Source organism: Marmota flaviventris, chromosome 5 (genome assembly GCF_047511675.1).
Source record: "Marmota flaviventris isolate mMarFla1 chromosome 5, mMarFla1.hap1, whole genome shotgun sequence".
NCBI classification, from domain to species: Eukaryota; Metazoa; Chordata; class Mammalia; order Rodentia; family Sciuridae; genus Marmota; species Marmota flaviventris.
In genome coordinates, this window is record NC_092502.1 from 116,931,024 (window position 1) to 116,951,037 (window position 20,014).

General features: G+C 32.3%; 1 protein-coding gene across 5 annotated transcripts in view; it reads right to left on the reverse strand.

The window, feature by feature from the left end:
- Nucleotides 1-20,014, reverse strand: part of Ipo11 (importin 11) — a 202,416-nt gene that overhangs the window by 63,735 nt on the left and 118,667 nt on the right. For all 5 annotated transcript variants that reach the window (XM_071612569.1, XM_071612568.1, XM_071612567.1 and 2 more), the window contains 5 exons: nucleotides 17,917-17,993; nucleotides 12,081-12,160; nucleotides 11,578-11,658; nucleotides 1,091-1,186; nucleotides 359-472 (listed from right to left, as the gene is read on the reverse strand). In XM_071612569.1, coding sequence (XP_071468670.1) covers nucleotides 359-472; nucleotides 1,091-1,186; nucleotides 11,578-11,658; nucleotides 12,081-12,160; nucleotides 17,917-17,993 — 448 coding nt within the window. The remainder of the gene's footprint in view (nucleotides 1-358; nucleotides 473-1,090; nucleotides 1,187-11,577; nucleotides 11,659-12,080; nucleotides 12,161-17,916; nucleotides 17,994-20,014) is intronic.

Below are 20,014 nucleotides of genomic sequence, written 5' to 3' on the forward strand. Positions count from 1 at the left end.
ATCCATGGTATTAAAACAAGTTTGTTGAAAGAATGAAACAGACAGTATATACATATATGCAAAACAATTCTGTTTCAGATTATTTAACAGTAAAGGAAGACTGTAACCATAAACAACTGAAAGTTCTATGGCTAAGCAGAACAAAATCACCTATTTTGAGCAAAATCAAAATGTAAAAGTTTAAATTGCAATTTACTAAATTCTTTTTCTTTCTTTTACCCCAAATAACAGGTAAAAATATCCAAAAGATAGAAACGTAAACATTTAAATGCTTCAAAAGAACTTTATTATAAAGACTCATTATTTCATCAACTATTTTCAGTTTATATTTGGATAAATGTTTGCATAAAATTCTTACCTCCTGATTAAATTTATGTGCCATCTCATTAAGAAGTGAAGAAAAAAAACTAGTATTTTGTAGTAGGACCCGGCCCATAACTCCAAGATATGTGGACATCACTACAGGATACCTCTGTACAATTAAAATACAGCAAATGAAAAACTGTGTTAAGCTATAAGTACAATTATCAACAATCACTGATATGGTAACAGTCAACAGGAATATTAAAAAAAATTCTCCTTCATATTGCTTCTCTTTAGAATGAACTGCCAACATTGACTGAGTTCACACAAAATTACCAGATATACATAATACCTGGAAAATATTTATATATATTTATATGGATGATATATATTGAGGTATAGTAAAAAGAAAGACTATTTATCAATGGTATACCTGTAGTTTCATACACTCAGTCCATAACAATACTAGCACTATTCCCCCCCATATTCTCAATAGTAAGGTACTAGAATTAAGTCACTAAATTTTACTCTACTTCAAATCATTGTGCGTGAATACACATATACATGAGTGAAAGAGATGTCAAAAGATGTCTATGTGGGAAAGTTTAAAAAATTAAAGGTGCACAACTATCCTGAAAATGCACTTAATTTAATATGATCTAAATAAGAAAAGCTTTCCTTTTACATTTATCAGTGAGGAAGAAATGATTTTCCAATGAAGGAGAAAAATGAAAACTAGAACCATGGAGTCCAATTACTATCCTTAGAAGATTAAGAAAAATCTTACCTCCCCTTCTATAATACCCCTGAAAACACTGGGTAAAATTGGTTGAAACATTTGTGGACCTAATACTGGGTTCACTTTAAGGGCATTTTCCACAACCTAAAAATCAGAAAGGCACACTGGTAAATTCAATGTTGCAAGTCATTTGCTTCGTTTAAAACACAGAAAAGAAAAAGTACTACATTAAATATCATACACATAATTTGAGAAAACATATAAGTACATGAAGTATGCTATATCCTGGCATTAGATACACTTTTACAAAATGATCTATTAAAAACTGCAATTCAATTTAAAAAGGTATATAATATTTAGACACATCTAAAAATCTTGCACAGAATTATATTTGATAATATCACACTGTGATAATGTAGGTAGCACGCTGTTAAGATAATTCTTACCCTTCCATTTTAAACAAATAATCCTTAGAAAATGTTGCACTAATAGAGGCAGAAAGGCATTTAAAAACCATCAGTTTTTAATGGCGAAAGGCAAAGTTTAACATCAATTCTCACAGTCCAAAAATAAATCTACATTAAAGTTTATCCATAAGCTGAAGGGGTAGGTTGTATATATACTACATATTTATTAAATTAGAAATCAAATTTTTTCTTTTAAATATTATTAGTTGTATGACCTTTTCATATAAATACATGAAATAAAATTATTTTCATAGTGAGATGTTCCCTCTGTAACGAAAATGGGTAGGTATCAAATTCAAAGTGGGGTACAATTTTTTTTCTGTTTGTTGCTTTTATTTTTATTTTTTTTCAGAGTAAGGAAGACAGGGGTCAGGAAGCAGCAGTGAGGACCAAGAAGGACTTCTACCCTATCTTTCCAGCCCAACTTATGCGGTGGGAATGAAAACAGACAAGGGCTGAGAAGTACTACCCTCAGAGCAGAGCCAGGTTTCCTTTGTGACTTCCAGCAGAGCTTTTCAAGATCACTACTACCCTGCATAACTATTCCATGCACTAAAGAGGTTTTAGCCCCTCCAGTGGCCCTGCTCATTAAGTGATAACAGTGTGCTCCAAATACTATACAGTCAAAAACATGACCAGCATTTCTAAACATTCCCAAGGTAAGCAAGTAGCACAAATGGTTGACAATGTTCTTTAATTTGGAGTCAGAAGTGAAGGGAATGCCACCCAGAATATTAAAATATATAACTTTCTGTGGCCCAAGCACTATATCATCTAAGAAGTGATCCAGGAATAAGATACCAAATCCTGAGAGAGGAGATAAGATTCAAAAGAATTAAATCTGACCTCAATAAATTTTATTTAAAAAAAATTAGGTCTAGAAAGAAAAGAGACAAACTAGGAAAATATGTAGACTAGTAGGCAGAGTATCAGAGGTAGATGTCACTAGACACTCTATTCACCTGTGAGAGAAAAATAAGGCTATATGTTGATTGTTTAATACTCATTTAATGTCCCTCCCTCCCTCCCTCCCTCCCTTCCTTCCTTCCGAAACCTCAGTAAAACTATTGTAGTATTTTTGTAAAAAATTGTAGTATTTATTGTAAAAAGATGTTCGAGGCATGGGGACATAAGTTTAAGAACATGAAGGGGATGAAAGATGAAAGCAGGAGAGAAGAATTAAAGAGGAAACTGACTTATCAGATCAGAGAGAGCCGAGTCCTAAGATGGCAATAGAGAAAGCTGAGAAGCAATCAAATTCACCTCATATATCTTTTCTCTCTCCTTGAAAACACAGGAATTAGTAGAACCACAAACTTTTAGAAAAGAGAAATGGGGAGCTAAAAATTGGAAGAAAGAAAACAAGGACTGAAAATAAAGACAAGAAAGAAGATGACTGGTTGAAAGTCTATTTAAGAAATAAAGAGTGTGGGCAAGAGATATGGTTCAGCTGTAGAGCACTTGCCTACAGGTTTGATCCCCAGAAAGATGAACTTCTCACATCTGGGCAACCCACTACTGCTTCAGGAGAGAAACATAGTGTATTTTCTGTAAAGGTCTAAAACAGATTTCTTCTAGAGTAAAATGCCATCAATACCAGAAATAAAAACTTATAAGCCACATTAGGAACATAATCGTAAAACTACAGAACACTACATATAAGAAAAACTATAATCCCGGAAAAGAAGGGAGCTGGGAGTAGAGAGTCAGTATGGCTCTGGAAGAAACTTCTTGAAAACTGAATAATAGAACACCTGATGTGTTTAAACATTGAGCTAAGACATGTCAGAGAGTTTAGTATATACAAAATCTTATACCAAAAAAGATAATTACTAATTTCAGAAACTACAAAAACATTATACAGAAAAAGAAGTAATTACAGCTAACTACACATTTCAGCTCTGAAAATAAATATATATATACTTTAAAATTCATATATATATGAATTTTAAAGTAAACATTAAAAACTGATGTAAAAGATGGGAATAGGAGACAGTAGAATGAATTGGACATAACTTTCCTTTCCTTATATATAAATACACGACCTGATGTAGAATATTGTGTAACTTTACATCATGTAAAACCTTAAGAATGGGATCCTAATTAAAGTAAGTTATGCTCCATGTATGTATAATATGTCAAAATACATCCTACTGTCATGTATTATTTAAAAAAGAACAAATTTAAAAAACACAAAAAATTTGATGTAACAAGAACACAACTTTTTGAAGACGAAAATAAAGAGGAGGTGCAAAGTCAATAAATGTCATGAGGGAACAATGCAAAGGTATTAATTAAAGACACAAAGTCACATACACATCAGCTCAAAGCAATACAAGTGGTCACCTCTGAGCAAGGAGAAATGTCTGGCTAGGGGAGACAGACTATAGCTTTTTAAAGAAATCTTTTAGTATCTAGTTGTTCTAAACTAAGTTATAGAAAACTCTTGATTAACTTTCTATACAGATGGGCTGGGGATGGCTCAAGCGGTAGCGCGCTTGCCTGGCATGCGTGCGGCCCGGGTTCAATCCTCAGTACCACATACAAACAAAGATGTTGTGTCTACCGAAAACTAGAAAATATATATATATATATATATATATAAATTCTCTCTCTCTCTCTTTCTCTTAAAAAAAAAAAAATTCTATACAGAATAGAGGAGGAAAGGGAAGGGTCTGAAGAGAATTTATGGCATAAAATACAGCTGTGGTTGTGGTCCCAACCCATAAGAATCCTTGTAGATTTTTCCTTTTTTGCTCTGATGATGGAGACATGAGGCAGTATAAGAAGGAACGAATGAAAAAAAAATATTATACACACATATTATATATATGTGTGATTTTTAAATAATAACTCATTTACATATATTAAATACAAATATTAAATACAAACAATGCTCTATCATTATGCATGCTATTAACATATAATGGTATAACTGTTGTGTAAAGGACCCACAAGTATTTCAAAACTAAACTGGAGTATTTGTAGTCCAAAGAGTCACACAACTAGTCAGTACTGAAGTCATGGTATACACATGGGCACTCTGACTTCAGGATCCATACTCTCAGCCCTGTTGTATGCAGTGTAAGTTTAAATCAAGGTGAGGAAAATGAGATAGTTTTGAAAAATTTATGCAGAAAAATGCCATTATCAGCCTGGGGTAAGAAGTGTGGAAAAGAATCAAGAGAAAATTCAAAGTAGAACTTATTGTATTGAGAAAAACAATTGAATAGAGGACCAAAGGTGAAGAAGTTTTGCACTGCTCATAGTTTTCACTTTTGGTTAAATGGGTACAGTTCTGGTGCAAATAATAACAATGAGGAGCTATTGATGTACTAAATCTGAGATGTCTGTGGGAAATTCATATGGAACAGTCCTATATTATTCTGTCTTATTTATATTCTGAAAATCACTCTGAAGTTTTATATACAAATCTTCATCCCTTTTGAAATTGACACAGTACTCCACTTTATGGTTAATATGCTTCTAACCATCCACTCACCTATTACTAATTACTTTTTATTAGCATTTTGCTGTTACCAATAGGATTTTTTTGCATTTCCCTTTTCTGAATATACCTGCAAAAGACTGTTTCTTAAAACCCTGTGAAAAATGCAGGCTTATTTTTTTCTGCCTCAGAATCTACTGATTTAGGCTTACACTGAATTACAAAGTGGTTAAAAGCATGGGTCCCGAAGTCAGAATGCCTATGTTTATATCAAGGATCCAATACTTACTAGCTGTGTGACCTTGAAAAAATCAATTACCTCTTTATTATTTAATTTCTCATCTGTAAAAATGGGGAAAAAAACAGTACTATTATCATATGCTTATGTAAGGACTAAATGAACTCTACATGTTATGTTCTTAGAAATATGCAGCATATAATAAATATAAATAATGATATTAGCTATTATAGTTAGTAGAGAATAAATGACACAGTAAAAATATTTGTGTCATCTTAAGCCATAGAGAATAAAAGTAACTTGGCTTAATAATGCTAGATATGACATGAGAGAAATCAGAGCTTCAAAATTCAAAGTGATATCTCCACATATTTCAAATTTAAAAACTGTTAACAATTTAGAGTATTTTTAGAATATAATTGTACTCTTCTAGGTAACTTTCAAGTCACAGAATAAGGTCTATTTTTGCTTTAAACCATTTGCTCCTAAGCAGGCATACGGGTCTCTCTATCCAACTTTCTTAATATTGTAATTTTCTGTTTCAAAGAACAAAGATGTTTCCTGCAGGTACTGTCAGAAATTAGTCTAACAGTGACATTTAGTTAAAAAAAAATCAAGAATGTTATATAGTATGCTATATTAAGAAACAGTATCTGAAAAATATTGAAAATAGTGAGCTAATATTAAAGACCATTCTTATAGCTATAAGAGAACTCTGAAAACAGCGAAAGCCAAAAAATTTGAGCATTATTTTACCCTTCAATTGGCATAAAAGTGCCATTGTCCTAAAATATTCCTTTACATAAACACAAACACACACACACACAAAATTGTGGTAACTAGTATATTCCTAGTAGCCATTTATTAAAAAACAAAATTCAGTTTCAGATTTCAAGTCAAATAAAGAATTTTAGGTATAGCAATCAATAAGTATATAAAAATATGGTCCATCACATCATCAGATCTCAATTTTTAATTCAAGTATTAGTACCCTATTAATGACCTTACTATTGGCATACTTACAGAGAAACTGCCTTAATCTCTAACCTATATTAAATGTTACAAATATCTTACTATGTATTTGGATTGTACCTGATTTGTGCTGAATCATACAACCAAAAAAGTTAGATACAATTGAGGGAGATATAAAAATATCACTGTCTCCACACTTCAAAGGAAAAGGGAAAAGAAATGAGTATTTGCTATTAAAATTATAATGGTAGTGCACAGTATATAAGTTTGGAATTTTCCATAATAAAAATTATTTTGAGCCAGGCTCAGTGGTGCATGCCTATAATCCCAGGGAACTGGGAGGCTGAGGAAGGAGGATCATAAGTGCAAAGCCAGCCTCAGCAAATTAGTAAGACTTTGTCTCAAAATAAAAAATAAAAATGGCTGGAGATGTGGGTCAGTGGTTAAGCACCCCTAGGTTTAATCCATGGCACCAAAAGGAAAAAAAACTGAAATACTGTATTATTCTGAAAAGAAAGAAACATGATTAATTTTAATTAAGAGTCAAATGAGATAGATATGTAGCTATTTATTTATTTATTTATTTATTTATTGTCCCAGAGATTGAACCCAGGGGTACTTAAGCACTGAGCAATATTCCCAGTCCTTTTATATTTTTTTATTTTGAGACAGGGTCTTGCTAAGTTGGTTGCCTAGGGCCTCACTAAATTGCGGAGGTTGGCTTTGAACTTGCAATCCTCCTGCCTCAGCTGCCTAAGTCCCTGGGATTACAGGTATGTGCCACCACACCAGGCTGTAGTTCTTGCTAATAATCTACTATCATTGTATAAATCACCTGCTTAGTTTTTAAAGTAAACTTATAATCTTTATTTAAGCATTTATTTAGAAGAGATAGTCAAAAAAAAATGAGATAGAACAACTTGGTTTGCCTTGTTTTATAAATAGCCTAAGATCTAGTATCCAAATAAAATTGTCTACACGTGTAGAGCTTATTTTCCCCAGAGGAAGATTACATAAGATAGCTACATAATTACATAAAAATAACCAACATGTTACCTAACTTTACCTAAGAAGTAGGTAAAGTTTTTACCCGTTTTATAGATGAAAACTGAGAGAGTAATTTGCCCATATCACACAGCTATGAAATATCCAAGCCAATGTTCTAACCTGCCAGTCTCTCATCAGTCCATAGTCTTACATGACATGCTACCCTTCTATGTTGTGAGTTAAAAAGAAATAATAAAGTCAGGTGCAGTGGTGCATGCCCGTAATGCCCACGGTTCAGGAGGCTAAGGCAGGAGATCCTTGAATTCAAGATCAGTCTTAGCAACTTAGAGGCCCTAAGCAACTCAGCAAGACCCTGTCTCTAAACAAAAATATAAAAAGGGCTGGGGATGTGGCTCAGTGGTTAAGGGCCCCTGAGCTCGATCCCCAGTACCAAAAAAAAAAAAAAAAAGTAGTAAAAAGGAACTAAATATCCTCCTTAGAACATCCTAAAATCTTGCCTTCTTTTTCTTTTCTTTTTTGTTGTACTGGGTATCAAACCCAGGGCCTTGTCTAATACTTAATGAAAAGTTTTGCAATGACTATTTCAAATAACTCACAAATTGTCTTTCAACAATTACTTTACTAGTAATAATGTTGCAGAAACCCTTAAAACAAAAACAGCTGTCAAATCAAATGTGAGAAATGATCTATTTTCTTAATCATTTAAAATACATGAATTATAATTAAAACATAAATTTCAAATATTGCATAGTTACAGATTATTAAAAATCATTTGGCATAACTCCTTATAAAATAAATGAGGAAACTGAAGCCCAGAGTATTCTCAAGAGCTTTATAAGCAGCAGCGCTGGATGTGCAAACAAAGACACAGGGCAAGGACAAAATTCCAAATGAATTACCATCAGGCTTGAAATGGCATTTCTATTGCTGTGCAATATTTAACATAAAAACTCTGGATTCCCTGCCTTCAAATTTTATGTATGTATTCTGAGAAAACAGAACACATATTCAGTGAACACTGGGTAATGGAGAAGCTTATAAGTTAGGAGAGATCTTCTGGAAGAAAAAGACTGAAAACACACACACACACACACACACACACACACAATCTACATACAAGTAAAAAAATGACCTAGCAATTTTCTCTTGTTTTGATTACTTCCATGTTTCCAATCACTTTTTCTTCAATCAGAATTAAGTCCAAAGTGTCAGTTCTTTGTTACTGACCCCACTTCTAAGAAGAAATTGTCACCAATGGAAAAGATAGCTTAAAGCTGAGATTGTGGAAGACAGATGAAGTTCTTCAATACCATTATATATTGCTACTATGTCAATTTGGTAAAGACGTAAATGCAATAAAAATTCACAAAAACATTTTAGTAAACAATATATCTAATGTTTCTTGTAAGTTTTGGAGCTATAAAAGATTAAAACTAATATGGTAAAGACTGACAGATAAGTACGGCAGACCAGGGTTGAGGTATCCAGGGTCTCAATAAGCCACATGCACAGATTCCTATTATTAACTCCTTCCCAGTCCACCTGCTTTTTTGGTGGCATATATTCTCATTCTTTAGTAAACTCCTTGCTCTAAAAAAGAAACAAAAGAATTAAGCCAAAATTAAGAAAACGAGTTCTACCATATACTTTATTTACTGTCTTTATTTTGGTTCTAAATTTCTATTTGAATTCAAATATAAAACAGTAAAATTAAGACAAAGTTCTGAAAAATATATTTGATAAATGGACTTTTGTGGAAAATCAGCACTAACCAAAAACTGTTCTTATTTCAACTCTTCCTGTGTTCTTTACCTAACATGATATACAACTTCAATTATTGTCCATTCTTGCCAACTCTTTCAGAAAACAAAAACTCTTGCCTCTTTTCCACACAAACCTTCCATATACACTCTAGATTAGTAACCTCAATCCTTTATATAATCTATAATCATTGTCCATTCTTTCTGTTTCTCTCTCTTTTTTTTTAATAAGGGCACTTTACTACTGAGCTACATCTCTCCTCCTTTTCAATGTTTTAAATTTTGAGACAGGCTGGCCTCAAATTTGTAATCCTCCTGCCTCAGTCTCCTGAGCTGTGGGATGACAGATGTATGCCACTGTGGTTTGGTGAACCATTTTCTCTTCCATTGGGTTCCTTTATCTACAAAACCTACTCAGACCAAGTTTCCCTCACTACCTTTCCACACACAAAAGTAATTTTACTTTTTTAATAGTAAGTTCCTGTTATGAGCTGAATTGTCTCTGTGCTGTCCATCCCCCACCTCCGCAAAGAGTATGTTGAAGTCCTAACCTCTGGTACATGTGACTGGACAGTGACCTTATTTGGAAAAAGAGCCTTTGCACGAATAATCCCAGTAAATGAAGATATTAGAGTTGGCTCTAAATTCATCCTTACTAGTGTCCTTATAAGAAAATATAAAAACAGAAGGGTGGAGAGATGTCATGTGAGGCAGAGATTGAAGTGGGTGATTCATCTACAAAGCCAAAGAATGCCAAAAAAAAAAAAAAAAAAAAATTGCCAATGATCACCAGAAACTAAGAGATACACTTGAAATTGATTTTCCTGGGGTCTTTACAGAGATAGTATGGGCCCTATCTACAGCTTGACTTTGAATGATAAAATTAATAAACATTATAGGTAAAATTTCTGATGTTTTAAACTACCAAAGTTGTCATGTACTTTGCTATATATCCCTAGAATATCAAGATAGTCCTTAATGATCTCCTCAAGAACCTTCCTTTTCTCAAAAATTTTTAAATTAACGCTTCAGTTAAGCTGAAATATAACTCCAGTTAACAAGCACTAAAAGCGTTTTAAATAACATCATTATCCCCACCCTGAACAGAGAATCCTACAGTATTTTCTCTGTCCTTAGTCTTATTCACTTCTGTGTAGTATTACACATTTTATTAGTCTTATTCATACTTCTTAGGGTTGCCTGAATTAGCAAATAATTATGTTTTATTCTGGCAGTAGTGACCCCTACAACTTTTAAAAACTCAGCTCACATTTTAAATCCTTCTTCCTAAAAAACAGTTCTCTGCAAAATGCTGAGTTAAGTGACCACTTCTATATTCTTAGAGTGATATAAACAGTTAACAATGATTCCTACCAAGAAGTACTTACAAAAATCACATGAGAAACTTTTTGAAAAACAACAACAACAAAAAACTATTATGTCCTGTGTTCTACCTAAATTTTCAAGAAGTCCATCAGGTGATTTTGAGATGCTTCTGATTCAAACTCACTAATTTTATATAACACTGAATACTGAGCAGTTGTTTACCTGTCTCCTCTTCCCCCTAAAACTGAATTACTTAAGAGTAGGAATTGACATTTTCTTATCACCTAGGCCTAGCAGAAAAGAGTATTAACAACCAAATACCAGAAGTTGGCAAATTTAGGCCCACGGACCAAACTCCACTGCAGGATTTTGTAAACAAGGTCATTACTGAGACATAGCCATAGTCATTCATTTACATATCATCTATGATTACATGCATACTACCATAGCAAGCTTGAATTAGTTGAGACAAAGATTGTATGACCCATAAAACCTAAAATCTTTACTACCTGGTTCTTAATAGAAAAATTTGCTGATTCTTAACCTACAGAATAAATGACTGAGGACGACCTCAAACTTGTGATCCTCCTGCGTCATCAGACTTCCAGGTCGCTAATATTACAGGCATGAACCATCCAAAAGGCCAGAAGTCAACTCATATCTGACTTAGAACAAACTAAGAAATTAGAAATTCAACAGCTACACCTTCTCTCAAAGTCTATACATAAAATATGTATGTATAATATGCACATGTAAAGGTAAGTTTTAATACAGATTTATGCACGTATTTGTTTACATGTAAATAAATAATATATATTTAACACTATATCTTTAACATAGATATACTACATAAAGATAATATATAACTTTGAGGCTTTTGGTTATTAATTATACATAACCTCAACAAACTTAATACTCTAACTTCAACACCTAAATGAAATTAAAACTACCAAATTATACAGTGAAAAATCTGACCCAAAAGTAGGCTAACAAACTGAAGACAGTCTTCAGACAAAGTTGGTTTTTAAAACCTTGCAACACAAAATGAATTCTCAGAACAGGCAACATCCCAATTAGCTGAGATTGTTGAAGATCTAGAATTACATTTTAACAAGATTTCCAGTGATCTTTCTGTACAAATTTGAGATTAAACCAAATGAATATTGCTAAAACAAAATACCACATTCAGAATTAAGTCAACTCTTCTTGCCAACAACCACAACCAAATGAAGGTACAACTTCACAAAACATTCAGAGATATTAAACTTAACAGGTAATTTTTTAAATCATCTGATGGTGACAAAAGATGACAATACCTTGAGCACTTGAACTTGACCTTCTGTAGTAATTTCCTTTAACAGCTCACAAAAGGACTGACAAAGACCCACTGCATATGTCTGAAATTCAATCCAAAGACAATATAAGAATATATTTGTAATATCAAAAAGGCATAAATTCACTTTGAGACTCATTATTACCTATTTGAGAAGTATATGCTAAAGGTCTAAGCATATGAAGTTTTTCAACTAAAAGTCTTAGGATTAAGGAAAAAAAGATTATGCCTCACAAAAATAGTTTATTGATACACTGATTTTTATAGAAATGAGGATATATTTATTTAAATAGCACAGTTCCTGCATTATATAACAATGGAGCGGCACGTATCACATCTTCCTTGCAGTGGGGAATGCTCACAGTGAATTTTTTCCCCATTAAATTAACAAAATAATCTTAAATTTTGAAATGACAATAATAAACAATAATAACAATAATAAACATAATAACTACTTAATTTCTTACAAACACTACTCCAACATACCTGTAAAAATTCTGTTGATGATAAAAAGATATAGCCATTGATGATCTTAAAACAGGTTCTGAGATTTTCTGAACTTAGTTCTGCCAAAACAATAATTTTCAAAATAAAGAACAAATTAATTCATTGTTCAAATCAGTTTAAGTAAAGTGATAAAAACAATCAGAAAATAATTTGACCCAACCTTTCATTTCAATCTAAATTTTTAGTGATAAAATGGCAAATAACATGTGACTGAATCATTTTATCATTATATTTTGACGCTTAAATGAACTCAATGAGCATTTACTCAGTATACTGCACTGTCACTGAATATTCTATTTTACTTATGAAAAAAGTTCCCTACTATAATCCCAAAGTATTATATTTTGTTCAGGTATTCAATTCTTGGGCTTTGTTCTTCAAATTTGCTCCCCATAAAAAAATCTACATATAAAAAATGTTCTTAAACATGGAATTTCCAGGATGAAAAAAAAATTTTTTTTAATTGATCCAAATGTACATGAAGTGAATATAGTTGTAATAATGTATGGCAAGTTTCAGATATAGATGATAGTGTGGAGTTGTTTTGATCTGTATAATTATAAATAATCTATATTCTATGATATACTTATTGTATGTAGGAAGATATAAAATTGCAATGCACCATCATTTGGTCACATTCAATTTTAATAAAATTATTACTTTGCATTTGAAAAGAAAATAGCTAAAATTTACCTTGGTGAAAATTACCTTCTTATTACTTTCCCTTTCTCTCTTTCACCACCCTCTTTTTTCCTCTCCAATTTGCCCAATCTCTCTTCCTCCCTCCTTTTAGCCCCCACTTAAGGCAAGTTTACCAGATTTAACAATTAATTTTTTAAGTATTTTTTTAAAATTGTCGATGGACAAATATCTTTATTTTATTTTATTTTTTATGTGGTGCTGAAGATTGAACACAGTGCCTCACGTGTGCGAGGCAGCTGCTCTACCAATGAGCTACAGCCTCAGCCCAACAACTAATTTTTGGTCTGTTCCAGAACTTCAATTTAGGTTTATACCTGAATTTGAGAAACTTGAGAACAACTGCAAAAAAATTTTGTTCGTATGAAGTTGAACAGAATGAGGCTTGGTTGAAAAATGATCATAGTAAATAGGGCTCAGGGCCATCTCTTATTAAAGTAGTGCTGATATTGGGATCAGCAGAGGTCAAACATTAAATTAATACATCATCATCAGGATATTCACCCAACCCTGGGATCTTAAAGAAAAAACAAAAACAAAAAACAACTCACAAAGTAGTCCTTCGTTTAAAAAAAGCCAAACCTATACCAGCAGATGGGTAGACATACAAACAATATGAAAAAGCAAGGGAACAAACCATCCCAAACAACCCATAATGCTTCAACAACTGACTTTTTGACTATGGAGGAAATGTCAAAGAAGGAATTTAAAAAGCTTACAGTTGGGGCTGGGCTTGTGGCTCAGCGGTAGAGTGCTCGCCTAGCACATGGGAGGCCCTGGGTTCAATCCTCAGCACCACATTAAAATAATGGTATTGTGTCCAACTACAACTAAAAAATAATTAAAAAAAAAAAAAACTTATAGATAAGCTGTTCCATGAGCTAAAAGACAATGTAAGGAGTGAAATCACAAAGAAAATATAGAAAGTGAAAGATCACTTCAAAAAAAAGAGATATTCCAAAAAAGAACCAAGCAGAAATCCTCAAAATAAAGAAATCAATAAACCAAATCCAAATTTCAATGGAAAGCATAACCAATAGATTAGACTACTTTGAAGACAGACTGAAAACAAAGTATATAATCTTGAAAATGAAGTCAACCAAAGAAAAAAGATGTTATGAGACAATGAACAGAATATTCAAGAAATGTGGGATGACATTAAAAGACCAAATTTAAGATTCATGGGGATAGATGAAAGCTCTGAAACACAAACTAAAAGAATGCACAATCTTTTCAATGAAATAGTATCAGGAAATTTTCCAAACCTTAGGAATAAAATGGAAAGTCAAATACAGGAGACATATAGGATACCAAATACACAAAATCACAACAGATCCATTCCAAGACACATTATTATAAAAATTTTTTAATATAAAAAGGATAGAATCTTAAAAGCTGCAAGAGAAAAATGTATGGTGACATCTAAAGGTAAGCCAATTTGAATTTCAACAGATTTCTCAACCCAGATGCTTAAAAAAATTATATCTATTTATCTATCTCAAGCTCTGAAAGAAAATACTTGTCAACCAAGATTACTATACCTAGCAAAATTAAGTATTAGAACTAAAGATGAAATAAACATTTTTTACAATAAACAAAAGCTAAAAACTTCATAACTAGAAAGCCTGTACTACAAAACATACTAAATATTTTAAGAAGTAAAAAATAAAAATGGAAACAAGCATAGACACAAATTGCACTAGAACAACAGTAAATCAAAGGAGAAGCAAACCCAATTTAAACATTAGAAATAAATCAAAATGGCAGGAAGTAAAAAAAAAAAAAAAAACTCTCAATATTACCGAATGTAAATGATCTAAACTCTTCAATCAAAAGACACAGGTGGCAGATTTGTTTGAAAAACAAGACCCAAAAATACGCTATCTGCAAGAGATTCACCTCACAGGCAAAGACATCCACAGATTGAAGGTAAAAGGATGGAAAAAACAGCATTCACATCACATAGATCTCGAAACTAAGCAGGAGTTATTATTCTCGTATCAGATAAAGTGGACTTCAAGCCAAATTAATTAGAAGAGACAAAAAGGTCATTTCATACTGCTTAAGGGAATCACACATCACCAAGATACAATGGTCATAAATATTTATGCCCCAAACACTGGAGCATCTATGTATATCAAACAAACACTATTCAATATTAAGAATCAAATAGATCACAATACAGTATACTGGATGAGTTTAAAATGCCTCTCTCATCACTGCATATATCACACAAACAAAAAATAACTAAGAAGCGGGGTTGTAGTGGCACGTGCCTACAATCCCAGAAGCTCTGGAGGCTGAGGCAGCAGGATCAAGAGTTCAAAACCAGCCTCAGCAAAAGTGAAGTGTTAAGCAACTCAGTGAGACTCTGTTTCTAAATAAAATACAAAATAGGGCTGGGTATGTGGTTCAGTGGTTGAGTGCCCCTGAGTTTAATCTCTGGTACCTCCCCCCACAAAAAAATAGCCAAAGATATTGCCTTAAGATATCTACAGAATATTTCATCCATCAATAACTGAATGCACTTTCCTCTCAACAAAACATGGGACATTTTCTAAAATGGACCGTATTTTAGGTCATAAAGAAAATCTTAGCAAATACATAAAATGGAGAATACCTTGCATTGTATCAGATCATAATGGAATGAAATTAGAAAACAACAATAAGATAAAAAATAGAAAACACTCTTAATTCCTGGAGATTAAATAATATATTTTTAAATGAAGAATGGCTAGCAAAAGAAATCAAGGGAAAAATTAAAAAAAAATACTTAGAGGTAAATGAGAATAGTGATACAATATATCTAAATCTCTGAGACAATATGAAGGCCTTTCTAGGAGGAAAGTTCATAGCATTGAGCTCAGACATTAAAAGAACAGAAAGATACCAAATAAATAACATAACATTACATCTTAAAGCCCTGGGGTGGGGGTGTACCAACGACAAAATTAGAAGAAGACAGGAAATAATTAAAATCAGAGCCAAAATCAGTGAAATTGAAATTTAAAAAAATTACAAAAGATAAACAAAACAAAGAGTTGGTTTTTTGACATTTTAATATTGTTAAACCCTTAGCAAACTAACCAAAAAAGGGGGGTAAAAACTGAAATTTTCAAAGACTGAGATGAGAAAGGACATATCACCACCTATACTACTAAAATCCAGAGGATCATCAGAAACTATTTTGAAAATTCATATTCCAATGACCTATTTAGAATAGCTCCACAATATGGACACATTCCTAGAAACATATGACCTACCCAAACTTAACCAGGAGGATATAGAAAACTTAAACAGATCAATTTTAAGTAACGAAATTGAACCTGTAATCAAAAGCCTTCCAACAAACAAAAGTCCAAGTCATCAAGTTCTAACAGACCTTTCAAGAAGAACTAATACCAATTCTCCTCAAATTATTCCACAAAATATAAAAGGAAGAAATTCTGCCAAACTCATTCTACGAAGTCAGAATCATTAATGCCAAAAATAGACAAAAGACATATCAAAAAAAGAAAACTTCAGACCAATATCCTTTATGAACATAGATGCAAAAATTGTTAATATTGGCAAACTGCATACAAAAACACATTAAAAAGACAGTGCAACATGATCAAGTGAGTTTTATCCCAGAGATGCAAAGTTGGTTCAAGATACGGAAACCAATAAATACAATTCACCATATAAATAGACTTAAAAATAAGAATCCCATGATTATCACAATAGATGCAGAAAAAACATTTGACAAAGTATAAAACCCATTCATGTTTAAAACACTAGAAAAACTAGGGATAGAAGAAACTTACCTCAACATTGTAAAGACTATATACAATAAACCCAAGGTCAACATTATTCTGAAAAAAGAAAAACTGAAGGCATTTCCTCTAAAAATAGGAACAAGACAAGGATGTTTACTTTCACTACTGCCATTCAACACAGTCCTTGAAAACCAAGCAAGAGCAATCTGGTAAGAGAAAGAAATTAAAGGGATACAAATAGGAAAAGAAGAGCTCAAATAATCAGTTTGCCGACAATATGATCCTATATTAAGACCCCAAAAACTGTAACAAAAGATTTGTAGAACTCATAAATGAGTTCAGCACAGTAGCAGGATTCAAAATTAACACCCATAAATCAACTGCATTCCTATACTCCAAAGATGATTCTGCTAAAAAAGAATTTAGGAAAACTATCCCATTCACAACAGTTTCAAAAAGAATAAAAAATACTTGGGAATCAATCTAACAAAAGAGGTGAAAGGCCTCTATAATGAAAACTATAGAACACTAAAGAAAGAAATGGAAAAAGACCTTAGAAGATGGAAAGACCTCCCATGTTCTTTGATAGGCAGAATTGATACTGTCAAAATGGCTATACTGGGCTGTGACTGTGGCTCCAGTGGTAGTACACTTGCCTGGCATGTGAGGCACTGGGTTTAATTCTTAGCACCACATATAAATAAATAAATAAAACAAAAGTCCAACAACACTTAAAAAAAAAAAAAAAGAGGGGACTGGGGTTGTGGCTCAGTGGTAGAACGCTTGCCTAGTATGTGCAAGACACTGGGTTCAATCCTTGGCACCACATAAAAATGAATAAATAAAATAAAGGTGTATAAAAAATGTTTTATCTGTTTTAAAAAAAAGAAGCTGGATACAATCTTAGGATAACAAAAGTAACTTTACTACATACTATTTTAATTATATATTTTAAAAAATTTTTTTCCCTGTGTTTTTGGTCCTGGGGATCAAATCCAGAGTATAACACTTGCTAGGAAAACACCCACACTAACCTACATCCCCAGCCTTTTTTTGTTGTTGTTGTTGTTCTTGTTCTTGAGAGAGGATCTTGCTACGCTGCCCTGGCTGGTTTTGAATTTGTGATCTTCTTGCCTCAATCTCCAAACTAGATGAGATTATAGGTACATACCACCATGCCTATTATTCTTAAAAGTTATATAGAATAATGTAGAAACTTAAAAACACAATTCACCTTATTTCTTAACATCAGGGACTCTTTTTAAGAATAATGGAAGGTATGATTTAAAGTTAGCTACAATAACCCCAAATTATGGCTAAATTAAAAAATATTAATTAGTTTATGCTTTAACACTTACCAAGAAGTGGTGACATATTCTGAAATACACGAAGCAACTCTGGTGTAATACATGGGCTATTCTCCAATGTTACTAACCTAGGTAGAAAACCACAGATGATTAAATCATTTTCATGCCCATTGATGCTACTAATACAATAATATGAATATAAAAAGTTTTCTCTAAAGGATAAAACAGTAGATAAAACATACAGTTATAAAAACTATTTACAAAAATTGGCAAATACCTCAAAATAAATACCTATGCATAGATTATGTAGTATTATTTCTTCATATATAACAATAATAGTAAGGAAAGTATTTACTAAAGTATGGATAATAATGAAATTATAATTTTAAAGCAAAAGCATGATTAATATGGTGAAAAGGGGGAAAATTATCTTGTTTTTCTGATTTTCTTGAAATGCTCTTGTGCGACATGTAATTTATATGCCCCTTCAACAAGAAAATGGACTAATATTAGTAAAATGATAGGCTAAATACTTTCTAAATATGAACTTAAAACAACAAAGTGCGATTACAAGCCAATCTAACACCCTTAGCAATCTACAACAATCAATGTATAAAAAATTATATAAATTATGGTTTATCACAGAAGTGTGTGACTGGTTTATCTATCTCCCCTAAGCCCCAGAGAACTTAAAGGAGAAAACCATGATTATCATAATAGCAGCAAAAAAGAAAAAAAAAACTATTAAATATAGTAATTGCTATAAAAATTCTTACCTGATTATAAATAGAAAGGAAATTCCACAACAAAGTACCAAATACTCATAGTAATTATACTTATCGATGATGACATGTTGAAACTGTCCTCTTGAAAAGCAGAAATAAGCCTCTAAACACTGTAATACCTTGTCTACCTCCATAATTATTCAGTTTACGTATGAAGGGCCTCTAATATGCCAAGCAAGTTAGTAAAAGATACAAGAATAAGAGAGACTATCAGTATATGAACATCAACGGACTCTCTATATGCCAAAAATCAATAGTTAAGAAATAACTGGATGATGTTATGTCTCACAGATACAAAAATCCACCATCACAAAGATGTCAATTCTCACTGTTAAACAATTAAGCAGTTTAACACCATTTCAGTTCAAATCCCTATAGAGTTTTTTCTGGAAATTAGGCTTGCCTAATTGCCTAAGGAGGATGCCTAAAATCAGACAAAAAATTTTAAGAAAAGAAAAAGGTATAAATGGGGCTGAGAAATTTGAGACAGATACTTGCTTAACTTGTTAGTACAACTTAGTATATATAAAATATATAAAACGAACAGAAATTAATTTACTAAAAAAAAACAGCACAATGAACAGACTTTCCTTGTCAACAGGTCCAAACTATCTGAGGCTTGTACTTTCCCTTTCAAGTTGTTACTCTATTTTCTATGCTAGCTTTCATGGAAGAAACCATGCTATTCAAAAGCGGGGGGGAAAAATCTGAATTTAAACTACTTAAAATGACAAGGTGTTTGACTTCAGAATCAACTAATAAAGACGAGACGGGAGAAGAAATGAGACCCCCCCCCCAAAAAAAAATTCAAAGCACTACTCTTTACCATTAAAAAAGACAACAACTATTTTGACTAATATCACTGCATATACATATATTTTTCATGAAAATATTTCAAATTTTAAATTCAATGTTTTTAACAATGCATAAAGTTACTAAAAATAACAAAATTTTGTAGTAAGCAACATATTTTTAAAACATATAGAACAAAAAGTTTAAGCCATGAACACTAAGACAACTGGAGTATTTTTAATAAATCAATATTAAGAAGAAAAAGCAAAATAATGACATGAGCTACATAACTAACAAGTTAAAAAAATAAATGCATGTAAAACTCTGTATCAGTGGCACTCTCATCACTGCAATGACATATTACAAAAATGGATGTTTAGTCCTTAACATTGATTTAACACACACACACACACACACACACACACACACACACACACACACACAGTACAATGGAAAATATAGCTCAATAGTAGAGCACTTGCCTAACATGCAAAAGGCCCTGGGTTGGACATACAGCACCACAAAACAAAACACCATATAAGTCACCTGTTATAGAGGTAATGTAACAAATT